Source organism: Arvicanthis niloticus, chromosome 3 (genome assembly GCF_011762505.2).
Source record: "Arvicanthis niloticus isolate mArvNil1 chromosome 3, mArvNil1.pat.X, whole genome shotgun sequence".
In the NCBI taxonomy this organism is placed as follows: Eukaryota; Metazoa; Chordata; class Mammalia; order Rodentia; family Muridae; genus Arvicanthis; species Arvicanthis niloticus.
Window position 1 is genome coordinate 23,233,319 of NC_047660.1, and position 13,817 is coordinate 23,247,135.

A 13,817-nucleotide genomic window follows, 5' to 3' on the forward strand; every position below is an offset into this window, starting at 1 on the left:
AGGTAAGCCCAAGAACATAAGCAACAGAAACAAAAGTTACTTGGCATCATCAGAACCAAGTTCGCCCACCATAGCAAGCCCTGTGGTGTTATGGACATCCCATAACACAGAAAAGCAGGATTCAGAATTAAAATCACTTCTCATGATGATGATAGAGGACATTAAGAAGGACATAAATAACTCCCTTAAAGAAGTACAGGAGAACACAGGCAAACAGGTAGAAGCCCTTAAAGAGAAAACACAAAAATCCCTTAAAAAATTACAAGAGAACACAACCAAACAGGTGAAGGAATTAAAACCATCCAGGATCTAAAAATGGAAGTAGAAACAATAACGAAATCTCAAAGGGAGACTACCCTGGAGATAGAAAACCTAGGAAAAAAATCAGGAGTCATAGATGCAAGCATCACCAACAGAATACAAGAGATAGAAGAAAGAATCTCATGTGCAGAAAATACCATAACATTGACACAACTGTCAAAGAAAACGCAAAATGTAAAAGCTCCTAACCCAAAACATCCAGGAAATCCAGGACACAATTAGAAGGCCAAAACTAAGGATAATAGGTATAGAGGAGGGTGAAGATTCCCAACTTAAAGGGCCAGTAAATATCTTCAACAAAATTATAAAGGAAAACTTCCCTAAAGAAGAAGATGTTCATGAACATACAAGAAGCCTACAAAACTCCAAATAGACTAGACCAGAAAAGAAATAACTTCTGTCACATAATAATCAAAACATCAAATGTACAAAACAAAGAAAAATTACTAAAAGCAGTAAGGGAAAAAGGTATAGTAACATATAAAGGCAGAACCATAAGAATTACACCAGACTTCTCACCAGAGACTACAAAAGCCATAAGATGCTGGACTGATATCATATAGACCCTAAGAGAACACAAATGCCAGCCCAGTCTATTATACTCAGCAAAACTCTCAATCACTATTGATGGAGAAACCAACATATTCCATGACAAAACCAAATTTACACAATATCTCTCCACAAATCCAGCTCTTCAAAGGATAATTGATAGGAAATTCCAACACAAGGAAGGAAAAACCTACAACCTAGAAAAAGCAAGGAAGTAATCTTCCAACAACACCCAAAGAAGAGAGTTACACAAACATAATTGCACCTCTAATAACAAAAATAACAGGAAGCAACAATCATTTTTCCTTAGTATCTCTTAGTATCAATGGACTCAACTCTCCAATAAAAAGGTATAGACTATCAGACTGGATACATAAACAGGACCCAGAATTTTGCTGCATACAGGAAATGCACCTCAGTGACAAAGACAGACACTACCTCAGAGTAAAAGGATGGAAAACAATCTTCCAAGCAAATGGTCCCGAGAAACAAGCTGGAGTAACGATTCTAATATCAAATAAAATCGACTTTCAACCAAAAGTAATCAAAAAAGATAAGAAAGGACATGTTATACTCATCAAAAAAAAAAATATCTACCAAGATGAACTCTCAATTCTAAACATCTATGCCCCAAATGCAAGGGTACCCACATACATAAAAGAAACTTTACCAAAGCTCAAAGCATACATTGTACCTCACAGAATAATAGTGGGGGATTTCAATACTCCACTCCGAGCAATGGACAGATCATGGAAACAAAAACTAAACCGAGACACCAATGAAACTAACAGAAGTTATGAATTGGATGGATTTAACTTATATCTATAGAACATTTCATCCTAAAACAAAAGAATATACCTTTTTCTCAGCACCTCATGGTACCTTCTCCAAAACAGACCATATAACTGGTCACAAAGCAGGCCTCAACTGATACAAAAAGATTGAAATAATCCCTTGCACCCTATCAGATCACCATGGATTAAGGCTGGTCTTTAATAATGACAAAACCAATGGAAAGCCCATATACACGTGGAAACTGAAAAATGCTCTATTCAATGATGACTTGGTCAAGGAATAAATAAAGAAATTAAAGACTTTTTAGAATTTAATGAAAATGAGGACACATCATACCAAAACTTGTGGGACTCCATGAAAGCAGTACTAAGAGGAGAACACATAGCTCTAGGTGCCTACAAAAAGAAACTGGAGAGAGCATCCACTAACAAGTTAACAGCACACCTGAAAGCTTTAGAACAAAAAGAGTCAAATACACCCAAGAGGAGTAGACAGCAGGAAATAATCAAACTCAGGGCTGAAATTGACCAAGTAGAAACAGAAAGAACTATACAAAATATCAACAAAACCAGGAGCTGGTTCTTTGAGAAAATCAACAAGATAGATAAACTCTTAGCCAGACTAACCAAAGGGCACAGAGATAGTATCCAAATTAATAAAATCAGAACTGAAAAGGGAGACATAACAACAGAAACAGAGGAAATTAAAAAAATCATGAGATCCTACTACAAAGGCCTATACTCAACAAAATTGGAAAATCTGGATGAAATGAAAAATTTTCTAGACAGATACCAGGTACCAAAATTAAATCAGGAGCAGATAAACTATCTAAACAGTCCCATAACCCCTAAAGAAATAGAAGCAGTCATTAAAAGTCTCCCCACCAAAAAAAGTCCGGGACCAGAATGTTTTAGTGCAGAATTCTATCAGACCTTCAAGAAAGACCTAATACCAATTCTCTTTAAACTATTTCACAGAATAGAAACAGTAGAAACACTACCCAATTCATTCTATGACGCTACAATCATGCTCATACCTAAACCTCACAAAGACCCAACAAAGAAAGAGAACTTCAGACCAATCTCTTTTATGAATATTGATGCAAAAATACTCAATAAAATTCTCGAAAACCGAATCCAAGAACACATCAAAACAATCATCCATCATGATCAAGCAGGCTTTTTCCTAGGAATGCAGGGATGGTTTAATATTCGGAAATCCATCAATGTAATCCACTATATAAACAAACTCAAAGCAAAAAACCACATGATCATCTCACTAGATGCTGAGAAAGCATTTGACAAAATTTAACATCCCTTCATGGTAAAAGTCTTGGAAAGATCAGGAATTCAAGGCTCATACCTAAACATAGTAAAAGCAATACACCGCAAGCCAGTAGCCAACATCAAACTAAATGGAGAGAAACTTGAAGCAATCCCACTAAGATCAGGGACTAGACAAGGCTGCCCACTCTCACCCTACCTATTCAATATAGTACTGGAAGTCCTAGCCAGAAAAATTAGACAACAAAAAGAAGTCAAAGGGATACAAATAGAAAAAGAAGAAGTCAAAATTTCACTATTTGCAGATGATATGACAGTATACTTAAGCGACCCTAAAACTTCCACCAGAAACTTCCTAAACCCGATAAACAACTTCAGGAGAGTGGCTGGATATAAAATCAACACAAACAAATCAGTAGCCTTCCTCTACTCAAAGGATAAACAGGATGAAAAAGAAATTAGGGAAATGACACCCTTTACAATAATCACAAATAATATAAAATATCTTGGAGTGAATCTAACCAAGCAAGTGAAAGATCTGTATGACAAGAACTTCAAGTCTCTGAAGAAAGAAATTGAAGATCTCAGAAGATGGAAAGATCTTCCATGCTCCTGGATTGGCAGGATTAACTTAGTAAAAATGGCCATTTTGCCAAAAGCAATCTACAGGTTCAATGCAATCCCCATCAAAATTCCAAATCAATTCTTCATAGAGATAGAAAGAGCAATTTGAAAATTCATTTGGAATAACAAAAAACCCAGGATATTGAGAACTATTCTCAACAATAAAAGAACTTCTGAGGGAATCACCATCCCTGACCTCAAACTGTACTATAGAGCAATAGTGATAAAAACTGCATGGTATTGGTACAGAGACAGGCAGTGGATTCAATGGAATAGAATTGAAGATCCAGAAATGAACCCACATACCTATGGCCACTTGATCTTTGACAAAGGAGCTAAAACCATCCGGTGGAAAAAGAACAGCATTTTCAACAAATGGTGTTGGTTCAACTGGAGGTCAGCATGTAGAAGAATGCAAATCGATCCATTCTTATTTCCTTGTAGAAAGCTCAAGTCCAAGTGGATAAAGGACCTTCACATAAAACCAGATACAATGAAACTAATAGAAGAGAAGGTGGGGAAGACCCTCGAATACCTAGGCACAGTGGAAAAATTCCTGAACAGAACATGAATGGCTTATACTCTAAGATCAAGAATTGACAAATGGGACCTCATAAAATTGCAAAGCTTCTGTAAAGCAAAGGACACTGTCAATAGGACAAAACGGCAACCAATAGATTGGGAAAAGATCATTACCAACCCTATATCTGATAGAGGGCTAATATCCAATATCCACAAAGAACTCAAGAAATTATACTCCAGACAACCAAATAACCCTATTAAAAACGGGGTACAGAGCTAAACCAAGAATTCTCAACTGAGGAAACTCAAATGCCTGAGAAGCACCTTAAGAAATGCTCAACATCCTTAGTCATCAGGGAAATGCAAATCAACACAGACCTGAGATACCACCTCACACCAGTCAGAATGGCTAAGATCAAAAACTCAGGTGATAGTAGATGCTGGCAAGGATATGGAGAAAGAGGGCCACTCCTCCATTGTTGGTGGGATTGCAAGATGGTACAACCACTATGGAAATCAGTCTGGCAGTTCATCAGAAAATTGGACATAGTATTACCTGAGGATCCAGCTATACCACTCCTGGGCATATACCCAGAAGATGCTCCAACATATAACAAGGACATATGCTCCATTATGTTCCTAGCAGCCTTATTTATAATAGCTAGAAGCTGGAAAGAACCCAGATGTCCTTCAACAGAGGAAAGGATACAAAAAATGTGGTACATTTACACAATGGAGTATTACTCAGCTATTAAAAATAATGAATTCAAGAAATTGTTACATAAATGGATGCAACTAGAAAATATAATCCTGTGTGAGGTAACCCAATCACAAAAGAACACACATGGTATTTATTCACTGATAAGTGGATATTAGCCCAAAAGCTTGAAATAGCCAAGATTCAACTCACAGACCACATGAAGCTCAGGAAGAAAGAAGACCAAGTGTGGGTGCCTCGATCCTACTTAGAAGGAGTAATAAAATACTCAAGGGAGCAAATATGGAGACAAATCGTGGGACAGAAACTGAAGGAGGGGCCATCTGGAGACTGTTCCACCTGGGTATCCATCCCATGTGCTGTCACCAAAGGTAGACACTGATGTGGATGCCAGGAAGTGTATGCTCACAACTAACCATTGATCTGATCAAGGGGTTCCCAATGGAGGAGTTAGAGAGAAGACTGAAGGAGCTGAAAGGGTTGGTGGCCCCATGAGGAGAGCAACAATACCAACCAACCAGAGCTCCCCAGGGTCTAAACCAGCAGCCTGGGAGCACAAAGGGAGGGACCCATGACTCCATCTGTATATCTAGGGGAGGATGGCCTTGTTTGGCATAGGTGGGAGAGGAGATCCTTGGTCCCATGAAGGCTGGACACCGAGTGTGTGTGGGGGATTGGAGGGTGGGGAGGTGAGAGTGGTGGGGTAGGTGGGGGCACATCCTCATAGAAGTAGCAGGAGTCGGGGTGGGATAGAGGGTTCCTAGGTAGGGGAGAAATCGGGTAAGGGGATAAAATCTGAAATGTAAATATAATATCCAATAAAAAAAAAGAACACTTATACTTCAGAATTAGAAGGAATGGTTTAATGTCTTCGTTTGTACATCTTAGGAAAATTGTTCACCAATTTTTTTTTTTGTTTCACATTCATAGTGGTTTAACAGTTATTCAGAAAATAAAATTTTTATATTGATCTTAAATTTAATAACTATGATAAATAACCAACTACTCATGAGTCAAAATCTTGTTCTCATCTTGTAGTATCATTTTTTTTTTCCTGTTTAAAAAACTAAAAATAGGTGCTAGTAAGAGGGCTTAGCAGGTAAGGGTGCTTGCTGCTAAGCATGACACCCCCCCCTCACACACACACAGAGACAACCAATCCCCCAGACTTCTAAATGAACAGAATAAAGAATGTGAATGACTGAGCTGGTACACATTAATCCCAGCACTTAGGAGGCAGAGACAGTCAGGCAAATTTCTCAGTTTGAGGCCATCCTGGTCTCCCGAGCTACTTCAAGACAGTCACACAGAGAAACCCTGTTATGAAAAGCCAAAAAAAGAAACAGCCATTCTATAAAGAATGCGAATGACCAGTAAGTGAGGCAACTGTTTTGCATAAGTTTTTTTTGTTTCTAGCATAGAGCCAGTTTTAAACAAAGGTATTGAAAAGAAACTTATTTACTGAAACTGAGGTAATTCTTGGGTTATTTCATGTAATGGGTCAGAGGCAGATAAGCCTAGAATGTTCTAAGTAACTGTGTAAATTTGATCTGTTTCAAAAGCCATTTTGACTCTACAAATGCTATCTGCTTCTATCCTTCCCTCTTGTCTGCCCACATCTTAGGAAATAACTAAGAGGACAAGAGCAGCTGGCTCTTCTGGCCTGTAGTATGGCAGTGTGGCGCTAGTCCACATGGCCTGATTTTCATGCTAAGATTTCCTGTCATAGGGTTCATATGAACACTTCATAAGACAGTAACGTGAGAGTATAGGTGTGCACATGTTCGCAGTGTGTGGGCGATGGAGGTCAGGAGTCAGTGCTTTCCCCCTTGTTTAAGATACCTTTGTTTGTTTGCTGTTGCTTCTGCCATGATCAACATCTTGCTTTAGAAGCACTGGCACTGTAGACCTGCCCCGCTGAGGCTGGGTCCATGTAAGTTCTGGAGATCTAAACTCAGGTCCTCACCCAGCAGGCACGTTTGCCAGTGAGCTGGCTCCAAACTTCTTTTAAGTTTGGATCCTTGTATTATTTCAGACTATGCTCATAATTAAACAATTTAGAAAGTACAATCCAAGTTATGAAACAGCAACATATTAACACTGTCTTTATTATTTAAATAAAAGATGTGTCGATGGTTTACCTGACATCTTTCTCAAGTTGAGCTGTACACTTCATGAGTGAGTCAATCTTGGAATCCCTCTGTCGCACAGACTCTATGAGGTATCTGTAGGGTTGTTGAGTCTGATTTAACAGTGAGTTAGATCTGTCAAGCTAGAAAAACACACATCTCATTAAACTGCAGAAAACTTGACAACACACTGAAACCATCCAAAATGCTCTACCGTTATTGCACATTAACCTCCTAATGTGACTTTTCTGACACTGGGGACTGGACGCAGGACCTCAGGTACTGAGGACTGCACTGTACTGAGCTCCACAAATGAGAGTGCACCAAATTCTTTTGCACATTAACTATTCTGAAAGGCTACATAAATCTGTATACATTTGGAAGTTTAAAAAATAACTAATTGCTGGGTGGTGGTGATGCATACCTTTAATCCTTGGAGCACCTGGGAGGCAGAGCAGCTGGATCTGAGTTTGAGAATGGATTAGTCTACACAGTGAGTTCTAGGACAGCTAGTGCTACACAGAGAACCCCTGTCACACACACACACACACACAAAAATCAACCAACCAACCAACCAACCAACCAAAAAAGAATTAAAAAAAAAAAAGGACTAATCAATATAGTCATTATTACTAACAGGAATATGATAGTATACAAAACAAGAAAATGTAAAATGCTAAGAAATATCAGTTTTGGAGAATGGTCACCCACATTTTCTATTTGTATACCTGATCAACCACAGGACACATTCATACATACATACATACGTATGTACGTACATACATACATACTTCCTTCTAATAAACATTCACTAGATAAAACAAAGTCTTTCATTTAGACTTTATTTCTAAAAACATATAACTCTGTAGACTAGACTGGCTTTGACTTCAGCCAGGCATGGTAGCACACGACACTAATCCCAGCACTCAGAAGCAGAGGGAAGCAGATTTTTGTGAGTTCCCAAGGCCAGCCTAGTCTACAAAGTGAATTCCAAGACAACTATGGCTGTTACACAGAGAAACCCTGTGTCAAAAACAAAAACATACATACATGCATACATACACAGACACATACAAACACACACACATATATACATATATCAAAATCATTCAACAGTTTTTATTTCTTTATATTCTCTTTAGTTTTAAAATTATATAATTTATGTACCTTAATAATTTCATATAATTAAAAAAATTTAAAAATTGTAGTTAAATAATTTTTTTAACCATTTAAACCATTTTTTTTTTTTTTTTTTGGGTCCGGGGACAAAAGCCCTGGGCCACCATGTCCAGCACATTAAACAATATTTTTAAGTGTACAATTCAGTAGCATTAATTATGCTCACAATATTTTAGAACCATTATACTTATCTTTTATTTCAGTGCTAGGGATGAAAGCCAGGTCACATACATGTCAACTAGATGTCACATAAATATCAACTAATCTGTGTTCCAAACTCAAAAGAACTAGCTGGACCACCTCTGTATTTCAAGACTGAGTCATGGCTTTGCTTCAGCCTCATGAGTGGGGATTGCAGATATAGCACAACATCTGTTTACATTTTCTTTCATAAGTCCATTTTAAAATCTACATGCTTGTAAACTTTAAGCTTTATATACAACTTAATATTTCAGTTTTTTTTTTTTTGGGGGGGGGGGAGAATTTCATTCATTTTATGAACACAGTAAGAGAAGCTGGGTGCAATGTTCCATGCTTTTAATCCCAATACTTGGAAGGCAGAGGCAGGTGGATCTCTGTGAGTTCTGGGCCAGCCTGGTCTACATAGTAAGTTCCAGGACAGCCAGAGCTACAGAGCCACATAGTGAGTCCCTATCTTGAGAAAACCAACTAACAAACCAACCAACCAACCAACCAACCAAAAAAGTTAACAGTAAGTGGGCTATCGAGATGGCTGTGCTAGTAAAGACTCTTTTTGCCTACAGTGCAGTATCATGACTCCATGTAAAGGTAGAAAAATGTGTTCTCTGACCTCTGCTACACCATGCTTGTCTATGTATACACACACACACACACACACACACACACACACCCCACACACACACATACACTGACTGAGGGAAGGGGGTTAAGATGGAGATGGGATGTTTCCTGATGAAGGTGGAAAGAATGAACAAAGAGGCAGCAGACAGTGGAGTAGACAGGGAGCAGAAGGAAACACAGGAGCTGCTGTAAAGAAAGCTTCTGGGAAGGCCAGCTTTTCCTCTCTAGTTAGGGTTTTGGTGTGTTTTTCTTTTGTTCAGATATTCATTCTTTAAAACCCACTGTGAGGTCACTGGGAATCTTACTCTATTAAGCTGCTTTAGAAACATTCAAATATGCAACCGAACTGAGTTAGTTCTACTATCCTGTAAAACCAGTTTCCTTAGTCAATTATGTCAAACAATTGCCTTGACTTTGTTTTCACAGAACTGACCCTGGCTGAATAAACTCAACTGACAAGTCGCTTTGTGTTTCAAAGTGCAGTCTTCTGCTAGTGCCAGAGAGGTGGAAGGGGCAAAGGTGGAAAGGAAAGGGCGAGCACCTATGCACTGTAGGAAACGTTGGTCTAGCGTGAGCAGTCTAAAACTTAGCAATCTCATTTTAATTGCACGAAGAGTGTAACAGCTGTCATCCATCCTACACGTTTTAGTTCACTTTTTTTTTTTTTTTTTCCACAACAGCAACTCCATGTCTTTGATTTTAAAAGAGTAAAGTGAGCTGAAGCCTTACTTTTAGGGCATCACATATACCTGCCGGGACTTGCTCACGCTCAGGAAAACCACAACATTACATGTTCTAAGGATATACGTCTTTATAACTGTGTGTAATCTTCTTCCAAATATTTGTGCAGCCCCCATCCCCAGCTCTCTAGGGCCTTGTGTGCACCACCTGATGGTAGGCTAGTAAGTGCTCTACCACTGACATAAAACTTTATCCTCTCCAGGGTGAAGAAAGAATATAACGTTTAAAAAAAAAAAAAGTGGTGATATTTTTATTTTTAAAAAGGTTAATTGAACAAGTTTAATTCCTCTGATTAAAAATTTTCTCCAATATGGCTTTAAAAGGCTTTTTCTACTTACAGTAATACATATTCAAAAAGTTTCACAACCAACTCCTGCCCATTAGTAATCTTTTCCTTATAGAAAGGCATTAGTAACTAATGACTAAGGCACTATACAATACATGACTCATGACTAAACCCAGGATACAATAGTTTATAGAATTGCTATTCCTCCTTTGTTTCAAACATACGTACATATGATTCAGAGTAAATCAGTACCTGATTAATATGTATATTTTGCATTCAAATAGTAATTCAAATTATACTTTGATGATAATCCAAATTTATATCTTTCTCTTAAGATTTACAAAAATTTACAGATGACCACACTTTGTTATGTTTTGTTTTATCTCCTCCCCCACTCCCACCCTCCCTTCCTTTCTTTTGTTTATTTTTTGGTTTTTTGAGATAGGGTCTCTTTGTGTAGCCCTGACTGTTCTAGAACTCACTTTTTCACTCTGCAGATCAGGGTGGCTTCAAACTCAGAAATCTCCCTGCCTCTGCCCACACAGTGCTGGGATAAAAGCTGTGTGCCAGCACTGCCTAGCTTGAGTGCTTTTTTCTTAAATGTAGAATTTTTTCTTGTGAAATTTCTTTTCATAGGAACTCCTGGAAAGCAGATCCTTTGTTATCAGGGACAGATTGTACTGTGTTCTACGAAGTGGACTTCCATACATATGATGTAAGTAAAGGTGGATTATAATAACTGTTTGCACATCCTTGGTTACTCTTTCAGATCATGCTGGGAATATGAAATGTCTACTAGATGTTCAACATGAGGCAAAAATCTTAATCACTTAGGGAAATGTTACAAAACAATGAGTCTCATCCTGACCAGGACTAAACTAAAATTCAATAGGGCTCTGGCTCTGAGAAATAGCCGGACCTGGAAAGTGGGCAGCCATCAGTCTTGTACTTGCTTTGGGCTGTTTCAATCAACTATTTTTGTGAGCAAGCCATCTCATAACTTGAACTGAGTATCCTCCCGATCAAAGTCAGTTCTATTTTGTGTATTAACGACATCATCATCTCCAAGAAGTTTAAGATTTAGTTGTTGGAATCTGGGTGAAAGGGTCAAAGTGTGTCAAGTGTGTCGTGCTGGTTGCTGGGCTGGAGAGAGGCCCAGAGAGTCCTGGGGGTGGGGCAGTGTAGACAGGCTTGTAGTGGAGATACAACAACTGGGGTTTACAACAGTAGCTGTCCACCAATGTTTCTGCACGCTTTCTTGTACTTTAATAATCAAAAGCAAGTATGAGCTAATTGACCATCAATTATGCTTCTGGTTTTGAGAGTCTTAAAAAAAAATTGAGACAGTCTCTATGTGTAGTCCATTGACTCTTCCGTGTGTTTGGATCATAGGGATGAAGTACAAGGCATGGTCCAGCCCCAACCGTGTTGGTACGCTGCCAGCAATGTTGGCATGAGGAGACGGTCACAAGACGAAGATGGTAAAGCATTTGAATTACCAGTATGGAAAAGACAATTGGATTTACTGAAGTATACAGGACTGTAAGCATTCTCCATTCAGAGTGTGGCCCTGCATAATGTTTATTAAAAGTTGTTACAAAAAAAGAATTCTTTGGTGTCATTCTACACCTCCTTGATCACATCCTTGATGGCAGGGTTTAGAAGCCTATACCTTAAATTAGAACCTTGGATGACCCTTACGCTCATTAATGATTGTCTGGTTGTTTATTTCAGAAAGGGTCTCACACCATCGCCTGGGCTGGCCCAGAACTCACAACTTATTCATGCCTTAGTTCCCCCAAATCCTAAGATTCCAGGTGGGAACAAACTTTATTAACATTTTAGAATTACTGTTGAGGTATGAGAACTGAGCAAAGGACAGACATGAGAGGACCATCTCCATAAGAGGTAGAGGAAAAAGAAGGTGGAGACAACAGCTCAGGAAAGAAAAAGGGCGGCCCGGTTGTGGTAGCGCACGCCTTTGATCCCAGCAGGTGGGAGGCGGAGGCAGGCAGATTTCTGAGTTCAAGGCCAGCCTGGTCTACAGAGTGAGTTCCAGGACAGCCAGGGCCACACAGAGAAACCCTGTCTCAAAAAAAAAAAAAAAAAAAAAAAAAAAAAAAAAAAAAAGACTTGTCAGGAAAGAAAAAGGGTGCTTGCCGCTTGCCACACAGCAGGATGACTCAGGCTGCAGTAAAACAGACTAAACAGACTCCTGATAGTTGTTCTATGATGATCACAATACTCAGTACATATATATGCACAGTCCCCCCACACACGCGGTAGAAGATGGCTAAGTCAACTAAAGCACCATACGAATTGTAGTGGCAGGGTTACAATGGCCTCTGTAAGGTAAAATTAAATAATCTATAATGTTACATCTCAGGTAGATCAAATTTGATGTGCACCGAGAACACTAGTGATGAGAAAGTTATTTAACTATGAGGAAAGGGCATACTGACAGAGGAAGAAAATATATTAATAAATAAATGTATTTAAAGGAAGAATAAAAAAGATGCTGAAAAATCCTCTGGTAAAGGGGCTCAGTGAAAATCAGCTCAGGTGATTTAACTCTGGGATGCTGATGTTACCCATGCTGTGATGAGGGAAAGAGGTTAGATGTGTAAAGCTAAAGAACCAGGTAGCTGTTGGCGGGACCCAGTCAATAGTCAACAACATGAATTTACTATGCTTCCAAACTGCTATAAAAAGAACAACTTTCCTTAAGAAATTTTTAGCACATTTTCATAAGTCCAAAAGTGTCTTTTGCCTTTCTTCTGATACGTCTTTATAGAATACATAGTAGACTGTAAGATATTATACACCTATAATCTATTGGTAGAAATCTGTATATTTGTTATTAAGATGAAGTTATAATTTCCTAAATGGTACAAAATTTATTTTGATTTCAAATTTAAGGTTTTTATTTTATTTAGAAATAGCTGAGAGGAGTTAACAGACAACAGTCCAGATTACCTTACATGGATAGTTGGTTTTCAAAACATCAGAAGTCCATAGAATTGACGCTACAAATATCTATATATTAATGTCCATTCTGATTAGAGACCTGTCTGCTCCTGACAGCTTCCTGTCGTGGATTCTAAGAAGAAATTGAGCATCCTTGGAGTTACTCCAGTTGTGTGGTAACAGCCACTAGGCAAGAATTGCCTCTTTCCATCTACAGACAAATTACTGTCCAGAAAAGGACACAGATGCAGAATAGTCGACTGATTATATCTGCCTAGACAGAGTAATCAGCCCTTAATAATCCTGCATCACTAATGTCTGTCAGATGACTCTGGGCCAGAAGGCTGAAGATTTGATGCTTGAACGTTCGGTAGTATAGGGGCTTTTCAGGTGTTCAGCGGTCTCTATAAATTGGCTAAGTTTTAGAAGCTATGCTTAGTGCTTCCCATAACTTCAGTTAACTCAGTCATTCTGGATTTCTGATGGGGTTGAAGACCTATAGTCTCATAGCCAATCCTGGCTATTTACTTTGAGAGAAAAGATATGAGTAGATAGTTTTCAGCTGACAATCATTCTAAAGCAAAAAAAACAAAACAAAAAACAAAACAAAACAAAACAAAAAACAAAAACAACAACAACAAAAAACCCAGGATCAAAAGTAAGTGTTTTAGTTAGAAGAGATGACAGAGGTTCTGGTTAGTCAACAAAATGATGGACTGGGTATTAGGACTATCTTGTACCTCACTGGTACAATTAGGAATAAGTATGCTCTAATTGTAATTTGAGAGAAAAGTGTTACTTTAACAGGAAGAGTGATATGTAGGAGGAGCTAAGTGGGAAGGAGTATTGAGAGGAAGAGATGGAGTAAGGAGAGAAGATGA

General features: G+C 38.5%; 1 protein-coding gene across 4 annotated transcripts in view; it reads right to left on the minus strand.

Annotated features, from left to right (window-relative positions):
* The window catches only part of Pibf1 (progesterone immunomodulatory binding factor 1), a 159,803-nt gene that overhangs the window by 35,378 nt on the left and 110,608 nt on the right, over positions 1 to 13,817 (minus strand). For 3 of the 4 annotated variants that reach the window (XR_013109239.1, XM_076930667.1, XM_034499270.2), the window contains exon 15: positions 6,954 to 7,084. The exons of the other annotated variant lie outside the window; for it this stretch is intronic. Coding sequence is in view for 2 of the 3 variants with exons in the window: in XM_076930667.1 (XP_076786782.1) it covers positions 6,954 to 7,084 (131 nt within the window). In the remaining variant the exon portion in view is untranslated. The remainder of the gene's footprint in view (positions 1 to 6,953; positions 7,085 to 13,817) is intronic. 4 annotated transcript variants of the gene reach the window in all.